Source organism: Hemitrygon akajei, chromosome 6, assembly GCF_048418815.1.
Source record: "Hemitrygon akajei chromosome 6, sHemAka1.3, whole genome shotgun sequence".
Classification (NCBI taxonomy): Eukaryota; Metazoa; Chordata; class Chondrichthyes; order Myliobatiformes; family Dasyatidae; genus Hemitrygon; species Hemitrygon akajei.
Genome location: NC_133129.1, coordinates 53844715 through 53867308, shown reverse-complemented (window position 1 = coordinate 53867308; position 22594 = coordinate 53844715). Strand labels below are relative to the sequence as shown.

The following is a 22594-nucleotide window of genomic DNA, read 5'->3' as shown; positions in this document are numbered from 1 at the left end:
ACTTTTGAAGGCTTTAACACACATATTGCACTTCTGTTAAAGGATTGTTTTAATTATAAGTTCTATCTATTGGAATCAATAATGTTCCTGAACATAGAGGTGAACTATCAGAGGTTTACTAAGCATACCGTAAGTACAGTAGTGTAAAGAAAGACTCTGCTTATAATAAGACCTTTAATGGAAACATCTTCTATCAGATACTTTGATGAAAACACAAACATGTTTTTTTCACAATGGTGCTTTTGGACTTCAAGATTTCCAATAAGCATCGCAAATCGGTCCTATTTCTACATTTCCCTCAAACCCTCAATGAATTGAAGTGCACATAGCTGTATTACACGATTACATAAAAGTTAGAATATTCTGCATTGGGAGAGTTTAGCTAATTGGATTCATTATTAATCATTTAGTTAATAAATTAGATCTCTTACAAAACAAACTGTTTCTGAATTGAGCCAATGAGATTGATTTTCTCTGTCCTTCACTATCAGATCAGTGGTTGCACCTAATTACTATCAGTAAAACCTTTAATTTTCTCTGCTTTTGATCGTACATCATCTGGAAGTTGTCATTCTTCTAATATCACAGAAAATTGAACTGGACAGTATGATACATACCCAGACATTTCTCTTTATCAGAACTTTTCCCTGGAACCTGTTAGCAGTTATGATAGAAGATCAATACTTTGGAACTCATCTGTAGAGGAATGTATTTAACAAGTCCCCCACTGCATTGTTTAGAACTGTTCATTGTCGTAAGACTAAAACTTTCAATAGTTCACTGACTTGCTTCTTTAAATCAACATAAACTTGTTTACATAATGTGTAAAGGCTGAAGGCTACTATTATAAATGATGAAAAAGAACTTAATGATAGTGTAGGGTTAGTTAACCTCATTGCAGTCTGAGAGTCTGTGTCAAGCCATGATTTTTCTTAGGATTCTCTAGAAAGCCTACAGAATGTGTGAGAAATCCTTCCTAAAGTAGTAGAATTGCAGAGGGTACTTACTTTATTCAAACACAACTGACATCCACATTAATGAAAAGTTGCTCAGAGCTCAGGATGATGTGCCACGTTTAATAATTTGCAACCAATCACTAGAAACTTCTAACACATGGTTCTAAACATGAGAGATTGCAATTGTAGCGATATCTTAGGCCAAACTCTTCACTCTAGTGTAGTAGCAGTAGTCAGATCACTTAAGTCAAGTAAAATGTTCTCCTAAGGGATTGTTTATATTTAAGTACTAGTTTGTGACTATACCTAATCATATTATACCTCTCCAAATGTTCGTAAATCCTGCCTCTCAGGATCTTCTCCATCAACTTACCAGCCACTGAGGTAAGACTCATTGGTCTATAATTTCCTGGGCTATCTCTACTCCCTTTCTTGAATAAAGGAACAACATCCGCAACCCTACAATCCACCGGAACCTCTCCCGTCTCCATTGATGATGCAAAGATCATCGCCACAGGCTCAGCAATCTCCTCCCTCACCTCCCACAGTAGACTAGGGTATATCTCATCTGGTCCCGGTGACTTATCCAACTTGATGCTTTCCAAAAGCTCCAGCACATCCTGTTGTCTTATCTTCAGGTAACGCTTTACAAAATGTGAAGTCCACTCCCTCATCTCTATGTTCTGCCTCTCCACATCTCTGCCGATCTCTGTTGAATTTTCAACCTCTTCTTGGCTGTCCTCTCTTGCCTCTCGAATTCTTCTTCCTTAGTTTCTTCCTGTACTCCATTGATCTCACATCCACGGACCTCCTTCGTTTAAATATTGGCCTTCCTCCTATTTCTCAGCAGTTATATTTTAATGCCAATTTATTTCATGATGTCTTATGGGTCATGATTTCCTGATAACAGAAACCAAGACAATAAGCTGGAAAATGTATGAATTTTCCTCTTGATATTTAACTTGACTGCAAGAATGACGCAATGGGTGTGATGCACCATCAATAACTCTCGGGGACGTGAGGCGAGATATAGGCTTTAATTGGCTAGAAGAAAGAACAAGCAGCAATTGACCACCACACAACATCCTGGAGACTGAGGCTGGGGCGGTGTCTCCAATCGCCTTTATACCGGGGTCCGTGGGAGGAGCCACAGGAACAGTCAGCAGGGGGGGCGTGTCCAGACAGGTATATGTAACCCCCTGGGTCGCCTCAGGCTCGATCAGCTCGTTCTCGTCTAGGGGGAGCAGCCTTCGGCCCCACCAAACTGGGTAATCAGCTGGTGTGGATGCTGTGTGATGTCCCCGCCTCACCCAAAAACAGACAGTACACCATATGTGATTAAATGAGTACAATTTATAAAGGTTACTATAACTAAGTGATTAATAATGATACAGTATATATGAAAGGGAAAAAAATAAAGAAAAGGCGCCAAACTTATCAAAGTCCAAACCACTTCGTGCGCAACCGTTGGAGCTCAATTACTGAAGTCTTCTGGCCACCATTCGATCCCCTCCGAACTCCTCAACTCGCAGCTCAGGACCACCCGAAGTGGTCAACCAAGCACATCTATCTCACCGGTGAATTGTGGTTGTTCTGAAGGACAGGGGGATGTAACAAAAAACTTATTGGGATTGAAAGTTGTGAGGAGGCGGAGTGGCACAGTTAGAAGAGCCTGTTGTTTCATAGCGCTAAAAGACCTGGGCTCAACCCTGACCTTGGGTGTTGTCAGCTTAGAGTTTGCACATTCATTCTGGGGCCATGTGGGCCTCATCTGGATGCTCTGCTTTCTGCCCACGTTCCAAAGACGCCCGTGTCAGTAGGTCAATTGGCTGCTGTGAATTTCCCCTAGTGAGTAGGTAGGTGGTAGAATCTGGGGGATGGGTGGAGGGGTGTCAAGGAGAATTTGGGGAGAATTAAGCCAAAATAGAGCCAATTAGAATTAGTGTAAATGTGTTGATGTTTGGTGCAGATTTGGAGGACTGATTCTGTGTTATATCTCTCTATGACCCCATAACTCTCTAGAGGATTCATGGGAGCTATAAGCAAGTTAAATAAATGGGCTGGTGCATAGCAGATGGACTATGATGAGGAAAAGTAGGAGGTCATTACTTCAGTCCCAAAAATAGAAATGCAGAGGTTTTTTTAAAAGGTGATAAGTAGGGAAACGTTGATGTCTGAAGACATGTGGCCATTGTTGTGCAATCTAACATTCAGGAGCAACAGTAGAAATGGAACATTGTCTTTTATTACACAAATAGAGATCTGAGATCTATTATATAGGCTTTGATGTACATTACATTGAGTATTATGTACAGTTTAGGTCACCTGATCTCATTAAAGGGTACATTTGCTACAGAGGGAATGCTGTGAATATTCAATAGAGTGGTTCCTGGGATGATGGGGTTGCTGTGTGAGGACAAATCTCTAGAGTTCAGAAGAATGGGAAGTGATCCCATCGAAGCATTCAAAATTCTTACAAGGTTCAACATGGAGGAGACTAGAGCCAACAGCTGAGCCGCAGAATAAGGAGCAAACTGGCTGAAACTGGGATAAGAAGAAATCTTTTTAATCAGTGGTTGATGAATTGCTGATTGGCAAGAGAACCAAGGCAATTGGGGTAATGCAGGAAAATGGAACCGATAGAGACCATTCGTGATATCTAGGCTTAAAGTGCTAAATGGCCTACTTATACTGTGGATGTTCTTTAAAGAACTCTAAACAGGATATCAAGTAGCTGAGGACTTTAGAGATGGGGTTGTTTCAGAATAGATTGCAAGAATGGCATGGTATCCTGTAAGGTATTGAGTATAATGGGTTCTACAGTAACTGCAGGGCATTTTATGAACAGTACATATTAACACCACATTATATTCGTGATGCAGAGAATGAATATTTGGGAAAATGGATACCAGTCAGGTGGGCTGCTTTTCCTGGATGAAACAGAACTTGTTAGAAATTTTAGAGTTGCTTTAATCCAGGCAAATTGAGAGTGTTCTATCACATTTCAGACTTATACTTTGTAGGCAGTGGAAAGGCTAAGGGGTGGTGGGAAGTGAATCATGTATTTATTCATTTAATATTGCAGGATGTCTTGCCGTTGACTTATTTTTTTTTCCGTGGTATTCATGTGGCTGGTTTACATCAGAATCAGCATTAGAACCAGGTTTAATATCACTGGCATTTTGTCGTAAAATTTGTTAACTATGTGACAGCAGTACAATGCAATACGTAATAATAGTGAAATAGCAGTGAATTACAGTTATTCTGTATAGATATATGTTAAATGGTTAAATTAAATAAGTAGTGCAAAAATAGAAATAAACAAGTAGTGAGGTAGTGTTCATGGGTTCTGTAGTGTACAGATCTACTTCTTTTAACGCAGTGTCGGATAACTTACCCATGTTCATTGATTTGTTGCTCTCTCTGCAAAGTGGATTTACAAGTTAAGTTCACCTCCGAATGCGTGCCTTTATTTATTTGATATGTAGTTGCACAGACACAACAATTTCAATTTCTATTCAGAAATCAGATAGCTCATGTTGTTCCGTTGTTTAAAAAAGGCTCCAAAAGTAAACCAGGTAATTACAGGCTGGTGAGCCTGACATCAGTAGTAGGTAAGTTATTGGAAGGTGTTTAGAGAGATCGGATATACAAGTACTTGGACAGCCAAGGGCTGATTAAGGATAGTTAGCATGGCTTTGTGCACGGTAGATCGTGTTTAATGATGTAGAGTTTTTTGAGGAGGTTACCAAGAAAGTAGATGAAGGAAAGGTTGTGGATGTTGTATACATGGACTTCAGTAAGGCATTTGACAAGGTCCCACATGGGAGGTTAATTCAGAAAGTTCAGACACTAGGTATCCATGGAGAGGTTGTAAACCGGATTCGAAATTGGCTGTGTGGAGAAGACAGAGAGTGGTAGTGGATGATTGCTTCTCAGACTGGAGGCCTGTGACTAGTGGTGTGCCTCAGGGATCTGTGCTGGGACCATTGTTGTTTGTTGTCTATATCAATGATCTCGATGATAATGTGGTAAATTGGATCAGCTGATGACACTAAGATTGGAGGCGTTGTGGACATCAAGGAAGGCTTTCAAAGTTTGCAGAGGGATCTGGACCAACTGGAAAAATGGGCCAGAAAATGGCAGATGGAACTTAATGCAGACAAGTGTGAGGTGTTGCATTTTGGAAGGACAAATCAAGGTAGGACATACACAGTAAATGGTAGGGCACTGTGGAGTGCGGAGGAACAAAGGGATCTGTGAGTTCAGATACATAATTCCCTGAAAGTGGCGTCACAGGTAGACGGGGTTGTAAAGAAGGCTTTTGGCATCCTGGCATTCATAAGTCAAAGTATTGAGTATATGAGTTGGGATGATAAGGTGAGGTTGTATAAGACATTGGTGAGGCCAAATTTGGAATATTGTATGCAGTTCTGGTCACCTAACTATAGGAAGGATATCAGTAAGATTGAAAGAGTGCAAAGAAGATTTACTAGGATGTTGCTGGGTCTTCAGGAGTTGAGTTACAGGGTAAGATTGAACAGGTTAGGACTTTATTCCTTGGAGCGTAGAAGAATGGGGGGGATTTAATAGAGGTTTACAAAATTATGAGGGGTATAGACAAAGTAAATGTGAGTCGGCACTTTCCACTTAGATTAGGAGAGATAATTACCAGAGGATTTGGCTTTAGGGTGAAAGGGGAAAGGTTTAGGGGGAACACTAGGGGGAACTTCTTCACTCAGAGAGTGGTGGGGGTGTGAAATGAGCTGCCATCTGATGTGGTAAATGCGGGCTCACTCTTAAGTTTTAAGAATAAATTGGATAGATACATGGATGGGAGAGGTTTGGAGGGTTACGGACTGGGTGCAGATCAATGGGACTAGCGGAATAAAGTTTCGGCACAGACTGGAAGGGCCGAATGGCCTGTTTCTGTGCTGTAGTGTTCTATGGTTCCATGGCTAAGGGGAAAAAGCTGTTCCTGAATCACTGAGTGTGTGCCTTCAGGCTTCTGTACCTCCTTCCTGATGGTAGCATCAGGCAGGGGACATGTCCTGAGTGATGGGGTCCTTACTGATTGACGGTGCCTTTTTGAGGCATTGCTCCTTGAAGATGTCATGAATACTATGGAGGCTAGTGCCCATGATGGAGCTAAGTTTACAACTCACTTACTTCAATCCTCTTGAGAAGCCTCCCTCCCTCCCCCTACCAGACAGTGACTGCAGCCAATTAGAATTCTCTCTGATATATCTGTAGAAATTTGTGAGTGTTTTTGAGTGACAAACCAAATCTTCTCAAACTCCAAATGAAATATAGACGCTGTCATGCTTTCTTTATAGCTGCATCAATATACTGCATCCAGTTTAGGTCCTCAGAGATATTGACACCCAGGGACTTGAAACTGCTCACTCTCTCCACTTCTGACCCCTCTATGAGGGCTCTATGAGGTGTGTCTTACCTCGTCTTACCCTTTCTTAGTTTCTATTCAATAGTAACAGGGGACCATTGTTAGCACCATTGAATGTCAGGGGTAGGATATTAAACTCCCTCTTGTTGGAGATGGTCAATGTCTGACACACTTTTGGCTCTAATCTTTCTTGTCACTTATCAATCCATGAATAAATGTCACCTCGATTTTGCTGCATGCTGTGGACAAGTTCATTTGCTGAGGAGGTTGATGGAATTGAAGATTATGCGGTCACCCCATTAATAGACCCATGTCAGAAGTAGGATCTCTGATGACTTTATTCCTGGGAAGGTACAGTAGGAGAATGAGGGGTGAGGGGTGATCTTATAGAAGAGTATACAATCATGGGGGGCATGGATAGGGTGGATGCACACAATACTTTTCCCAGGGAGAGGAAAACAAAAACTAAACAACATGGGTTTAAAGTCTCTTTACTATCCATTGTGCCACTGGCATTTAGGGCAGTAACGAAGCTCCATCTCTGTCTGTCCTTGGTCATCTTCTCTATTGTGCCTCAGGTGTGGTTTGGGTTCCTCATTTCTGCCTCTAAGAGCAAGGTGCAAAGTTGTCTTTGGTCTCCTGCATTTCCTCTGCCCTCCAGGGGTTCAATGAAGTGCAGCCTTGATGATGGAGTTGACCTCTCTTCTCATCATGTGCCCAATTCATCTCCAACATTTCCTCATGATGATTGTGACCATGCCCTCTTGATGACACTGAAGGAGTAGGGTGTAGTTAGAGATCTTTCTTGGCCAAAAAATAGAGTATCTTCCAAAGGCTCATGGTGTGGAATGATGACAGTTTGGCAAGGTCATTCTCCCTCATGTGCCAGTATTCTGACCTGTACAAGAATGTGGATAGGACAGATTAGTTTAAGACGACCTAAGAGGGTGACCTTTTCATGCAGAGGGTGCTGTGTAATTGGAACCAGCTGCTAGAGAGAATAGCTGAGGTGGGTACAATAACAACATTTAAAAGGCATCTGGAAAAGTATACGGATAGGAATGGTTTAGAGCAGCCATTCTCAACAGGGGCTATATGGTCCCCTTGGGGGCCCTGGCACATTTGAAGGGGGCCACCAACTGAAAACTGTGGGAAGGGGAGTCCCAGGTGTTTATGGGAGCCCTGGTAACTGAACGAATGAAATACCCAAGCAGCAACCTTCATTGGAGTCTATAGTTTCCCTTCTATTTATAATATCTTTCCAACACACCATTTGAATTCGGCACACCTGGTAAATTCATTGCTTAAGCCCCTCCCACACAGCCTCACTTCAGAGTCAATCGTGAATCAGACTGCACCAGGTCAACGTATTCAATCAAGGGTTCTCTCATCCATTATCGCCATACTTCATTCTCCGAAGATCAGCATGGCTTGCTAGGCCTTTTTTAGCCTAGTAACTTTAAAGTATATGTGTTTGGGACATCAGGAACTTATACAATTTCCAAACCTGAAGATCGCAGAGGCACTGAAGGACGATGACCTTACCGTTTATGTGAAACGTCTCAAGCAGATACACAAGGATATGCAAGAAGGATTTAATGACCCGTTAAACCTCGGTATCCCAGATTGGATTTTGAATCCATTTGAAGTACAACCCACCCAAGTTGAGGCAGAAGTTCAAGAGAGTTTGATTGATCTTCAGAGTGATATAACTGCACGTTGTCAGTTCAGTCAGTTTCAAAAAGATTTTTGGATCAAGAGTGATCTGCCAAATAAATTTACAACACTGTGGGAAAAAGCCCAAATATTTTTTATTGCCTTTCCCTCAACATATTTGGTTGAGAGTGGATTCTGCAAAGTAGTTTCCTTGACAAAATCCAGGAACAGAATTGATATCGCAACAAGAGGTGACCTCCGACTGTCATTGTCTAATTTGGAGCCTGATCTCATGAAACTTGCAGAAAAGCGCCAAGCTCAAGGATCGCATTAGGCCTGATAGATGTTTAATTTCATAGTCTTTTTTTAAGTTTTGTCCAGTATGTCAGAATGTTCCAGTTTTCTTGGGATTCAATAATAAATGATTTTCTGTCTATCTGTTCGTGTTGTATCCCTGTTCGAAAGGGGGCCCTGGAACCTGAGAAGAGCTCCTAAGGGGGCCGTGGCCAAAAAAGCATTGAGAATCACTGATTTAGAGGGATTTAGGACAAATTGGATTAACTTGGTCAGCATAGATAAATTGTGCCAAAAGACTCACCACTCTCTGACTCAGTGAAGTAGCTGAAGACATTCACGTCTATTGACCCAAGTTCTCACTTCCTCTATTCACTGCCTTCTAGCTGTGTACATGATAGATCACCAGTCTACACTGAGAATGATGCTATTTCTCCTTCTTTGCGCATCATTCAGCAAGACCTTGATTCCAGGGTCAAAAATTCCCGTGCATATTCTCCCATGATTACATGTTGCTGAATATTGGAGAGCAAACTATTCCCAATAATCTCAGCACTTGTTCCAGCTGTAACACACATTCTCTTCGACGGTTGCAGGCTAGCTTTAAATGGTAGGAAGTGATGAAATCAGTCAGATTTCATGTAGTCTGTTTGACTGTGGTAATTTATTTTTTATTCTTCTACTTCTCTTCTAATATTTTTATCTGTGCACTTGTAATGCTACTGTGACACTGATTTCCTTTGGGATCAATAAAGCATTGATCTATCTAGTCGAGGAATAGTGGCTACAGGCAACAATTGTTATAGTGAACAGGCAGAAAGCCTGTGGCCAATTGTACTTTGACATCATGCATGCATTGTGATTCTCAACCCTGTTTTTGTAGCCAACCAATTTAATTTCCAAGCTCTTCATAACAGTCTAAATGATTTCAAACTTACATAAATACACACACTAAGTAGGTTTTTAAATACAAAACTTTTAATTTTTATTATACATTTAGTTTCATATAAAATGTACACCATCAAATTGAACCATATATATAAATAGATTTATTTACAATACATACAGTGCAACATTTCTTTCTTTATGAAAATTAAGCTTATTTATGGAGTTTTTAAAAATGTTATTCACTATTTTGAAGTTCTTATAATCTTTGTGCAATAAAGGCATCTTCCACAAAATTCAGCCATTACAAGCCAGTAATCACAAAGGAGTAGAGAGTAATTTAAGCAGGAAATAGCAATATTCCTTTGTAATGAACAATGGCCCACATCAACAGGTTTAGGAGCAGTTATTACCCCTCACCCATCAGGCTCTTGAACCAGAGGGGAAACTTCACTCACCCGAACACTAAATGGTTCCCACAACTTATGGATTCACTTTCAAGGACTCATTATCTCATGTTCTTAATACTTATTGCTTATTCATTTATTATTACTACTATTAAGTTCTTTTTGTATTGGCACAGCTTGTTATCTTATGCACATTGTTTGTTTGTCTTATTATGTGCAGTTTTACATCAATTCTATTGTGTTCATTTGTATTTACTGAGGATATACAGTATAGGTATTTTGATAATAACTTTACTTTGACTGTTGTATTAAGACTTATTATTGTCCTACTGATTTACTTAAATCAGTGTCTTAACCACACAGCTTCACATTGGCAATATCACCCTTAAGGATTCCTCTTAAAGTAAATTCCCTATTCAGGCATTGTTTAATAATAAAATAATTGATAAACTTAGAATACAAAAATCAAACTTCAGTGTTTCACAGTAAACAAATATCGAATGAGAGAAAGCAAATGTACAACTGACATCAATAAAGAAAACTTAAGCTCAAGTATAACATTAATCATAAAAGTTAACAGGAATTCTAGGAGGATTCAGAGATTTTAACATCATTCCTCTACATATCTGTATTTGTTTACTTGTCAATATTAAAACACACATAAATACTAACTGCATTGACATATGAAACCTTGCAACTTACTTGTGCTACTGGGTTTGCTACTTGGCCAAAGTTACATCCTTAAGGCCTTAAATGGTCCCTTCTTATTAGTTTTGCTTTAAAAAAAAAACCCTTTGCTTGCATCCTTTTTACTCCTTTCCCTAAATTAAATGAGCCAACTACAAGGAGGTTAGCAACAATTTTGATTTTTTTGCAAAAGAGGTTGATACCACAAAAAAATACAGTGCTGCTGAGTTTCACTCTGGAGCTGAATTGTATTCTACAGGTCTCTCAGAAAAGGATTTGAAGGTACTGAGTATACTGAAGAAGTGTCTCAGCTCTTTATTCCTCTCCATAGATGCTGCCTGACCTGCTGAGTTCCTCCAGCATTTTGTATGTGTTACTCTGGGTTTCCAACATCTGCAGAATCTCTTGTGCTTAATGGAATGCTGCCGAGCATTTTATGAATGATGGGAACAATACATAGAAAATGATTTCAAAAAAATTGATTTCAATCTAAACTTTCAGAGTCATATTACTTCTGCTTCTCTTTCTCTATAATTTTCTTCAAAAAGGGCCTGTGGTGCCCAAGTATTAGCACAAGCATATACAAAGGTTCCCCTCTTGTTCTGGTTTGAATCAGAGTTATAAAACAATTCCACTTACAGAAGTTACAAGTTCAAGAAGTTTCCCTTCCACAAAAACCTTAAAATTTCCCAGTTAACTGGCCTCTGTGGCTATTTTCACATTAGATTTAAAAAAATAATTTTCTTGTTTTCTGTTGCTGGACAGACCAGGCAGCCCTTGGAGACACAGTAGTCAAACCATACAGTCTGGCTGTTTGTTTACTCATTGAACAAATGGATTTATGTAAATCCAATACAATAGTTAGTTAATATGGAGCCAACTCTCAGGCAGTGAAAGTGCAATGATTACTGATACTGTATCATTGCACAAAGAAGGATCGTTTCTACACACCTTTGACTGAGAAGCAAGCTGGATGCTCTGCTTAAGAAATTGAATGTGAGGGGTCTGCTTCTATTTAAAATTTCACATTCACTGTACTTCTACAATAAGGCACGACTGTGTGCCAGTTCAGTGTAGTAGAAATGTCCATAGTTCTCATTTACCAAAAGAAAAACTTGAGGTGTTGCATTCAAAATATTCTTTCCACTTCAAGCAGAGTTCATATCAGCGATCTGGTTTCGGCAATTTTTTTCTTGGCTAAATACAAAGAAAAAGATATACATAACTGTACATACAGCTATTTACTGCAGATTACTTACTCATATAGCCTAACAAAGATTTATGACTCTGTGGAAGATTTCAGTTCAATGTGTTAAAACAACACTAATTTGTTTCCATATCCTGGTAACACCAATCGATTACAGGCATTCTTTAAGCTATCTCAGCCAACTTTATTTCTTCAGTTTCACCTGTCCTTTAACTAATAAGTCCAAACACTCTCAAAGTCAGAAATACAAATTGCACATCAAACACAATTATTTCCAAGTGGCTCACTTGTTGTCCTACCAGGAAATACTGTTGAAAGGTAGGTAATCTTTATCCACAAATCAGTCATATGCAATCTTCAGGGTAAATCTCATTCCATCTACTTTTGACCATAATGATGTGTCATTCTAAAACTTTACCTGCATCTCTACAGACTGAAGTTTTGAATATTAAGTGTAGGGGTGGTGATTGGGGGGGGGGGGGGTCAGATTCCTTTTCTGCTAATGCAGTCATAGGATTTATGATAATTGCAAAGGCAGAAACAAGAAAAATGTCATTTCTAAAATATGTTAACCTTTTGGATGTGATAGGGGTCTTAGAATAATGGCCTGTTGTGTGGTGGGGGATGGGAAAGTCCAACTTGCAGCATAGTGGAAGATGGATGGTAACATCAATTAATTCCTGTTCCCATACTATATATGATTTTACTTTCTGTTGAATAGAAGTAGCTGCTCTGCTACATCATCAAGCCTGAATTTCACCATCAAATTGTCCATTTCACTGGATTATCACATGGCAAGAGCTTTAAGGATGCTTCTTCAGTTTTAACCTCAATCCTTCTGTTATGTTACGAGTTGGGAGATTAGAATCCACTGAATGATCAGTAGTATAATATTGACTTCTTATGGCCAATCATTGATTGCAATCCTGAATGCAAAACCCTGTTCTTGCTCAATATCCATAAAAGTCCACTTGCCTGCAAGATCACTGGACAACAATCAGGAGATGGAACTTGTAAGATTTCTCCTCTCCAGTAGTAAGAGGCTCTGAGGACTGCTATAGCTGAGGGTTGGGCACTTCATAGTCAGGAGTGCATTCTGGACAAGGACAGCATTTTAATTTAAGCTTTGTTGATGTCTTAATAAAATTATTTTAGAACAAAAAGAAATTAAAGCCTTACATCTGCCTCGGCTGAGAGATATTTCAGTTTACTGGATGGAAAGGTTAAGCTTCACTCTAATTAAACCATAATTACTTAAAACTACTGCAAAGGTTTAGTGATTTGTTTAGGGCTAAGAATGCTTTATGGTAAAGGGGGTCCTCCTTCATTTAAGTGTATTATGACTTTCAATGCTCAGGTATTTAATTACCTAACAAAGGTAGTTACCTAGTGTAAAATTACATTTCTCACAATAAACTGAAACATCTGAACTCTTTCATGATTATCCTATATGGCGTAAAGAAACATTTTCTTCATGCACAACAATTACCTACCTTGCCAATGTCTTCTTAATTTTATCAGGACAATAATGACTCCAAGAAGAACTGACAAAGGAATAATGATTGTAGCGATGAGGTAACTCCTTTTCATTAATGTGATTGTATTCACTGGCAGGTCATCAATGCTTTTTATTTCTGGAAAAAAAGGGTAGTGATAATTAAACATTGTGTACTTCAAGTCAAACTTTCAGAATTAAGAAATAATATGTTAAGATAATAGTATGGTTGCTAACAGTTGGATGTTATCATCTCAAAATGTCTGACTCAGTGCAAATAGTGACGGAACAGACTCTAAATCCCTGTGATAGATTCCTAATGCTACCCTAACAGATTTTTAAATTTCCACTCAGTATCTATTTTCGAGTTCTTCTGAGAGCTTAATTATTAATTAGAGAATAGAAGGCAATTCAAAAAGCAAAAAGATAGCCTTTTGCTGACTGTATTTGGAATACATAGTACTGTGTAGCAGGATAGAGATGTGTCTCTACAACAGAGATGCAAGGCACTTATCCCTCCGCTATTCTGCAGGTCTAAGCAGAAGTGGCACCTGCTTAGACCCCCAGTCAGGGTCAGATGAAGCCACTAGAGCAGGTGGTGGATGGTCGTATGAGCAGCTGCTGCATGAATAGACAACCACTGATACCAGGCAGGCAATTTATGATGAGTATTGATAATGGCAGTGCTCTGCCATCTTGAAAAGACACTGCTCAGAAGAAGGCAATGGCAAATCATTTCTGTAGAAAAATTTACCAAAAACCACGGTCAAGACCACCATTGCCCATGCCATACAACATGGCACACAATGAATGAATGAAGTACTGCTCCACAAAATTATGCTAGTACTGTGTTTAAAGGTATTCTGTCATGGGAGCTTTTCTTCCATTGTTGCTGCAAATTTGGCATCTTAATATAGATGTGCAGAGGATAATATTTATAGGAATGCACAGAAATAGTTGTAGTGTTTAAGTTAACATTATTTTCCAATTACTGTGTTGGTGATTCTGAAAAAGAAACGGTATGTGATATATGTATGGTATGTGACAAATAACTGAACTGATATACTGCAAGTTGCATCACCATATTAATATTGTTTGTGTTATCTATATTGTACAACTAGAAATAACATATTTGAAAAGATGAGATTCTAAGAAAATTTTTTTTTTTTTTTTAAAGCTAGGTTTATAGGACATGGAAATGCCAATCACAAAATTGAAGGTACCAGTGTAACAAATTCAGTAAATATTGCTTTAAGTGTATTTAGCAAAGAGAAGCGACCTACCTTTAATTCGTAAAACCGCAGAAGTAGACATATTAAGGTCTTTAATCCGAAACATGCATACGTATGTTTCATTAGTCTCTGCCCGTATTCTAAGTACACTACGTATGTTATAGAGTCCATTGGTGCCAGTAAAGTGGGTGGTATTGGCAGTTTTATTAAGGTCAGCGCCATTTGTATTGTACCACACGACTTCAGCTAAGGGGTACCCAGATGATTGGCAAACAAATTCTGTCTCCATTTTTCCCTTGGTGTTGAGGGTCTCTATGTCTTTATATGATGCTGTAAAATAGAATTGCAACATTTGATTTAATTTGGAGACAATACTACAACAACTTGTCACAGTTCTAGCATAGTAAAGTATCCCAAGACTCTACAGAAGAGCATTATTCAATAGCCCAAAATTTAAAGAGATGTCTGGTAGTTGACCAGATTTTTGGCTCACACACAGTATGTTTAAATAAGTAAAGATAGGCAGAAAGATATAAAAGTTTAGGGAGGAGATCCCAGAGCTCAAGACTTGGAAGCTGAAGGTATTGTCGTTGGTGAATTACTTTGCTTTTCTGGATGCCACAGTTTTTGGCAAGGCCCATAATTTTTGATAACCATTCATTATGTAAATGGTGTTCAACTATCTGCTTGCTGCAGGTTGATCATTTTAGGATTACTCAGGAATAGTGAAGGAACAACAATATGTTTTCACGTCAAGATGATAGGTGATTGGAGGGGAATCCGTAGCAACGAATGTTGCGATGGAACGCGGTCACGAATTGAGGGAGTATGGACATATTGGAGAAGGTTGCAGAAAAGCGAGGGCAAGGCTATGAGGAAATCTAAAGTTCCAGAAGCCCTATAGCAGGAGTCTATCTTTTGAAGTGTAGTTATGTACAGCCTATTTAACACTGCAGAGAACTCTTATTGATATTTGCTTAAGCTCCTGCTTACAGCTTTTAGTTAACATCCTATTTATTGTCATCAGATGGGAAATCTGCTCCAGGTGAAGTTAACTATTAAGGCACAAATGTGGAGACAAGTGATGCATGTTCATGTCTTGTTTTACACAAGTTTTGACTCTTCTTTCTGGGCATCAATGGGACGGCATATCTGAGATCAAGAATTCACTATACAGGAAGCAAACATATTCTCTTTATGTGTTGTGGTGAGAAGAACATAAATAGAATCAGAATCAGTCAGGTACTAGACCAGAAATGAGGAGTTGTCTTGTTTACCTGTGACTCTCAGAGCAGATTCTTTGTAATCCACACCATTGAGGGCAATAACACAGCGGTAGGTCCCTGCATCACTCACTCTCACTTGGTTGATCTCCAGTACAGCACGCCCATTGCGAAGCTCATCCAGTAACAGGGCTACTCTTTCTCTGTATTCGACCGCCTGGTCCTCGAGAACAACTTTCCCATTGTGCAGTTTATACACCAGCTGAGAAGTTCCATTTTCCAGGATGTGATACCAGAATACTTTTAACATATTCACATGGAAATTGGATTCAACTGGAAATATGCACTCCATAGTGATGTTATTCCCAAAGGATGCAGTATAGAACAGTCTTGGAGCAGTGACCATAAAAAGAGCTGAAACATCAAAACTTGGTGTTACTGAAACGATCTCTGCATAACTGTTAAGGAGTGAATTTCTCTGGTCATTCTCCCAGCTCCTAGTTTCCCCCAATCCTGTTGATAGACCAGCCCTGGAGAAATGGCAATGACACCATTCCTCCCCCCCCCCCCCCCCCAAAGGTTTCTACCACTTTACTACTGGTGAGCCATCAGGAGACAGCCCATGGAAATACACCCTGTGGTTAACTGAAACAAACAACTTGGATTGGCCAGAAGATTGTGTTTGAAATCTGAATGACAGATGAAATGGTAGCCAGAAAGCCAAGTTGAATTATAGTTAGAATATGCAATTGTTTATAATGATCAAGTTAATTCAGCGATTCAGTTCTGGTAAATGACAATGTCATCTGACCCCACATTTCATTTTGCTTGTAATTTGGCACTTATGACTAGACTAAATTACTGGAAGTTACTTCGTTTCTCTTTTTACTCTAAACCAATGCTATACACTGTATGTGGGCTGTGAGCTATTCTGAGAAATTGCTCTCTGGGAACTTCCACCTACACAGCAGTTTGTTATGAGGAAGCGTAATTAACAGATTATATATTTCCATTCTTTTCATCTTCTCCTGAAGCCTTTTGCCCTGGAGGGTCAGGCAATTGAGAGCTGGAAGCCCACACCTCTACAGGATGGTTCCAGGAAGTCACAATTCTGATCTCATATGCGCAAATTGATGCATCAAAAATTCTGTCCAACCCTCACTGCTTAAAATCAAACAATTTTTAAAAAAATCACTGTAAACAAATCTAGAATCATTTTGGTCTGCTTGATTGTAAGTGAAAACCAGGAGAAAAGTACACTGACAGCAGAGGAGAATGCATTGTAGCACTGCTTTGCTTGAAGGGCCTTTTCATGACTGATATGGTTAGTCTTTGTTGGCTACAAGTCCCATCATTGTTTGAATCAGTCATCAACTAGGGATCCAAAGAGAAAGCACCTTAGTGAATGTTAATGAATTCTTAAACCCGTTCTCTCTGGAACACCATCATATGTTTTTCATTCTACATTGTTTTGCTCAGGTACATGTCTATTGCTGAAATACTTTATAAATTCAAAGATTAATGTCATACCTGCATTTGAGGGAATGTGAGCTCCCAGAATAAACAGTAATGAGATTATCTTCATCTTTCCGAAGCTACCTGAAGAAAATCACAATTTCCAACCCATTAGTTATATTTTATTAAAGGAATCGTTAAATAAGTCATTGTTTTTTCTTTGAATGAGTGTCAGGCCTGCACAGACAGACACCCTCCAGTCTCCAAATGAGAATCACATGCCAGTCATTTCCAACTCATCACCTGCAACCTATTTGAACTGTGCTTGCGTCCATGTTCCTTGTCCACTCACAAGAACCAGGAAGCCTCAACCAGTTGCTCCTCGCCTTCAGTAACCTTGATGCCTTGTTATGTATCTTGTTTTGTGACCCCTTCAGGCTTGTTCTTTTGCAGTTGTTCTTTAAAGTTATCTATCACTGGTAAATCATCTCTGCTGTTCTGCTTTGGGGTAAAACCTCCTCCACGTTTCCTGTCAGGATGAGAGAGCTGGATGGCCAGGTGAAGCGTGGGTCTTGAGAGGAGAGTCAGGAGTAACCCACAATGAGAGGAGTCAATAAGGAGGAGCCAGATGGACTCAAGGTTCCCTCCGATGCTTACGTCCATAGGTCATGTGCTTGCTCTAACCATCCCAGGTGCCAAAGGACACACATCAATGGCTGTGATACAGAAGGGGTGAGATAGGCTCAAAAGGGAGTCCAAGCACATCTCATCTTCAGCTGCTGGTGCTGTTTTCCAGGATGCAATGGGCATCTGATACGTGGGTGATTGGAGGCTCCACAGTAGGTGCACAAGTTCATTTTCCACTTATGTTCACACTCTTGAGGGATTGGGGAGCTCCTCCTAACTTCATAGATTCTGGACGCATTGTTGATGAGGGTGCTGCAGCCTGAAATTATTCTGGGAATGGAACTAGGGATCTGGAGGGTCATCCCATAAGATGCTTGTCAGTTCAGAGGGCCAGACTGATAAAGCTTTTGAGGTCCATGGGCATCTCATGGGTAGACCGCTCATCTTTCAAGCATTCTGAAAGGCTGTGATGGCAATGGGACAACATTCCAGCCACACATCGCCGCGAGGGTTCCGAATTCCATGTTGTAATCCAGCTCCAAGTGCAAGATTTGACACAGGCATCGCATCGCTCTGCTGCCTCCCTTTTACTTCCTGCATGATTGAAAACCCAGTGAATCTCAGCGGGTGAATTCCTCGTATTTATTATAAATGGGTGTTTTATTGTCCCAGTTGGCAGCAGCCCAGGTCGGAGCTCACCCAGCCAGGAGAGAGACAACAAAAGCAACCTTGGCTCGGTCCACAGCATACAGAGATGGCCAGAGCTTGAAGACAGGAAGTTGCAGCATCAAGTTGGGGATCCATTGACGCACTCGGGCGCTTGAGACCGGGACTTAGAGGGAGGAGGTTGACGCATCGAGACGGAGCAACTGGTTGAGGCTGGCTGGTTTATGTGACCAAACAAGTTTTGTGAATGAGAGTCGGATTTATCTCGGTTGCAGGTGATGAGTTGGAAGTGATTAGCAGGTTATTCCTGTTAGTTAGGTGTAAGCCTGAAACCAAGTTAAACTAACCTCTGAAACCAAGTTAAACTAACCTCTGAAACCAAGTTAAACTAACCTCTGAAACCAAGTTAAACTAACCTCTGAAACCAAATCAAAAATGGATTAAATTTGTGGTTTACAATAGCTATAGATAAATTTAAACTAATAAAAATCATGTCTTATTTAGTTAAACTATTACAAAGTAGATTATTACAAATACAACATGACAATCAGTTGAGGTCTCCCTACTATTAGAAGTGACAAGTTGTCCTGGGGACTCATTTACAAATCAAATCAATATCCATGCTGATTCTGTAATTAACTTGCAGATAAATGGAAATTTCATTGCTATTTTAGAAAGCATCACATACTATATTGCCCCATGACTGTGCCAATTATACCAACAGACCAATGGGAGGGGTATGGAGGGATATGGTCCAGATGTGGATTGATGGGACTAGGCAGAACAATGGTTCTACGCTATCTAGATTAGCCAAAAGTCCTCTCTCTGTGCTGGAGTGCTCGAAGTTTCAATGACCAAGTTAATTCAATCGTCAGTATACAGCTACAGCATACACCTTCGGTTACAAGCTCCTGTCTTAATGACACTGTGCAAGGAGCTGTGCTCATGACAACAATTAACACATTTCTTGGCAACTTTAATTTCCTGAGCATACAGCCACAGTGATGCTTCCCCTATCTCCAGTGGTTGCTGCCTGGGTCAGCCCGCTTAATTTTCCTCCGGCTGAAACCTGAGAATGTGGTCTACACACTGATCCACAGGTGCTCAGTTCAGCTGTTTTTATGTTCACTACCAGCAGTGTGGCAGCATGCGTGCTCCTCAATGAAAAGTCACTGCCCACCAACCCAGAATACCAGATGAACAGACAAGCTGGAGGACCCGCTCTGTTCCTCCGGCTTCCCTAACGCTCCAGCTTCCAGCATCAGCAGCCTTCTGCGTACCCAGCCTAGAATATATCTCCAAGACCCAGGAAGAAGGGACAGGACAACAGTGTCATGGTGGAAAAAACACACTATCTTATGCTCTCAGCATAACAGCTCAGAGCAGCTGGAAAAAGCTACTCTATCCACCAATAGCTGACCCACCTCACCTCAAGTCAACTGTGATCAAAAATGATACAAATAACATGTAACGATGAGCAAAATGATTCTTTCAGACTCAACACAAGCCTCTAGAATTAAATGTATTTTCAAAAAAATCATAACGTTTCACTCATGTTAAAATCAGCTGATAATTTTATTTATTGCAATGAATTGTTCTAATATATTTTCACTAACTACTCTAATACCATTACTTAATTCCTGACTTTTTAAAATATCTTTCCGTTTTTGTTATATAATGTCCTCCATATTATTGTATGGGTAAAAATTGTTTAAATCAATAATAAAGATCGGAATATGTTAATAGTAAGCCGCTTGCCTTACCGTCCTCTCGTTTGTCAGTGAACTGTTGAATCAGCAGACTGCAATGTAACAGTCGGAGAGTTATTGCCATTAAATACTTTGCTACTTCCGTTACGTCACCCGTTCTTGATTGGTTGGCATTTCAAAAGTTTCAGGGAAATCCTTTTTTATTTGCATTATTGGGAAGGAGCATCACCTGTTGATGATGTTGGTTTGTTTGAATGCACGTTCTTCCTCGGTCATGAACTTTGTATAACTGTGGTTAGTCAGAATTTCAAAGCATGAATTCCGGGGCGAATTTAATGACGGGGACCATGTACAATTACGAACAGTTCTGAGAGCGATATGCTGGCGAATTTCTTCACTCGCCGCCACCCTCCCGAACATGAAAAGATTATAAGGTTATCCATTTCCTTACTTCATTATCCAGTTTTGTCAAAGGGAAACCAATACTGCGTAGTACAGATCGCCCTGGCTTATGAACGTCCGACTTACCAAACCCCTACATGCGAAAAAGCTCCCATAATATTAATTTTTAAAGTACACCAGAAACCACGAATGGCAAAATTAGTTTCCCCTCTCTTTAAGTAAATTGTCCTTTTATATCAATCTTGTGTACTTTTAATGCCGCTCAATGCGATACTGTGCAGGTGTGATTACTACGTGGAGTGATTTTTGGGTATTTTCTGACCTAGGGACACATTCGATTTCAGGACATTTGTAAAAACAGAATTGGTTTGTTCCATGTGTCTGTCTGTAACTAGTTTCTTGAAGACCTTGTGTGCTGTGTTCATCAAAGTGGTCCATTGAATTCCTTAACCCAATCCTGTGGCAGGAGGCTTGAATGCTGAGGTTTTGGAACAAAATATTTTTGAAAGTAAGCACCAAGAGATAATGTTATTCAGTGCATTCAATTGCAATTGACATAGAAATATGTATATTGAGAAATTAATTCCAGTTAATTTGAATAAATGGGATAGGAGGAACCAGAATTAAGAAAAAGCGTAGAGTTCTGGACATCCCATACAACAAGTGTATGGGACATTGGAAAAAAAGTTGAATTTCCCCATGGGGATGAATAAAGTATCTATCTATCTATCTATCTATCTAACTCAGTAAAAAATATGATATGCATCTAAATCACTATCTCAAAAAGCATTAATAATAGCTTTTAAAAAGTTCTTAAGTCCTGGCGGTTGAATTGTAAAGCCTAATGGCATTGGGGAGTATTGACCTCTTCATCCTGTCTGAGGAGCATTGCATCGATAGTAACCTGTTGCTGAAACTGCTTCTCTGTCTCTGGATGGTGCTATGTAGAGGATGTTCAGAGTTTTCCATAATTGACCGTAGCCTACTCAGCGCCCTTCGCTCAGCTACCGATGTTAAACTCTCCAGTACTTTGCCCACGACAGAGCCCGCCTTCCTCACCAGCTTATTAAGACGTGAGGCGTCCCTCTTCTTAATGCTTCCTCCCCAACACGCCACCACAAAGAAGAGGGCGCTCTCCACAACTGACCTATAGAACATCTTCAGCATCTCACTACAGACATTGAATGACGCCAACCTTCTAAGGAAGTACAGTCGACTCTGTGCCTTCCTGCACAAGGCATCTGTGTTGGCAGTCCAGTCTAGCTTCTCGTCTATCTGTACTCCCAGATACTTGTAGGTCTTAACCTGCTCCACACATTCTCCATTAATGATCACTGGCTCCATATGAGGCCTAGATCTCCTAAAGTCCACCACCATCTCCTTGGTCTTGGTGATATTGAGACGCAGGTAGTTTGAGTTGCACCATATCACAAAGTCCTGTATCAGTTTCCTATACTCCTCCTCCTGTCCATTCCTGACACACCCCACTATGGCCTATTTAACTATAGGGTAGTTAAAAAAGCTTATGGAGTGTTAGCTTTCATAAGTCGAGGGATAGAGTTTAAGAGTCACGGGGTAATGATGCAGCTCTATAAAACTCTGGTTAGGCCACACTTGGAGTACTGTGTCCATTTCTGGTCGCCTCACTATAGGAAGGATGTGGAAGCATTGGAAAGGGTACAGAGGAGATTTACCAGGATGTTGCCTGGTTTAGAGAGTATGCATTATGATCAGAGATGCATCTACTTTCTGAAGAGAAAGACAATGAGAGGAGACATGATTGAGGTATACAAGATATTAAGAGGAATAGATAGAGTGGACAGACAGCACCTCTTCCCCAGGGCGCCACTGCTCAATACAAGAGGACATGGCTTTAAGGTAAGAGGTGGGAAGTTCAAGGGGGATATTAGATGAAGGTTTTTTACTCAGAGAGTAGTTGGTGCGTGCAATGCATTGCCTGACTCAGTGGTGGAGGTAGACACACTAGTGAAATTTAAGAGACTACTAGACAGGTATATGGAGGAATTTAGGGTGGGGGGGGGTTATATGGGAGGCAGGGTTTAAGGGTCGGCACAACATTGTGGGCCGAAGGGCCTGTACTGTGCTGTATTGTTCTATGTTCTATATATTGTGCGTCATGACATACTAATGTGCCTCTCCTGGATCACTTTTCCCATGAATCTTTCAATTATAAGGAGAAACTGGATAGGCTGAGTTTGTTATTCCTGGAGCAGAGGGGACTGAGAGGGAACTGGACGGAGGCATATAGAACATGAACTGGCATACTTT

The 22594-nt window shown here is 40.2% G+C and overlaps 1 protein-coding gene across 1 annotated transcript; it reads right to left on the bottom strand.

Annotated features, from left to right (window-relative positions):
• Positions 1 to 9318: 9318 nt before the first annotated feature.
• Positions 9319 to 19989, bottom strand: LOC140729067 (programmed cell death 1 ligand 1-like). Its single transcript, XM_073048364.1, has 6 exons — positions 19958 to 19989; positions 16977 to 17045; positions 15501 to 15860; positions 14275 to 14553; positions 12990 to 13130; positions 9319 to 11486 (listed from the first exon to the last, which is right to left on the bottom strand). The coding sequence occupies exons 2-6, from the start codon at positions 17029 to 17031 to the stop codon at positions 11449 to 11451; spliced, it is 873 nt and encodes a 290-aa protein (XP_072904465.1). The 5' UTR covers positions 17032 to 17045; positions 19958 to 19989; the 3' UTR covers positions 9319 to 11448.
• Positions 19990 to 22594: the final 2605 nt, after the last annotated feature.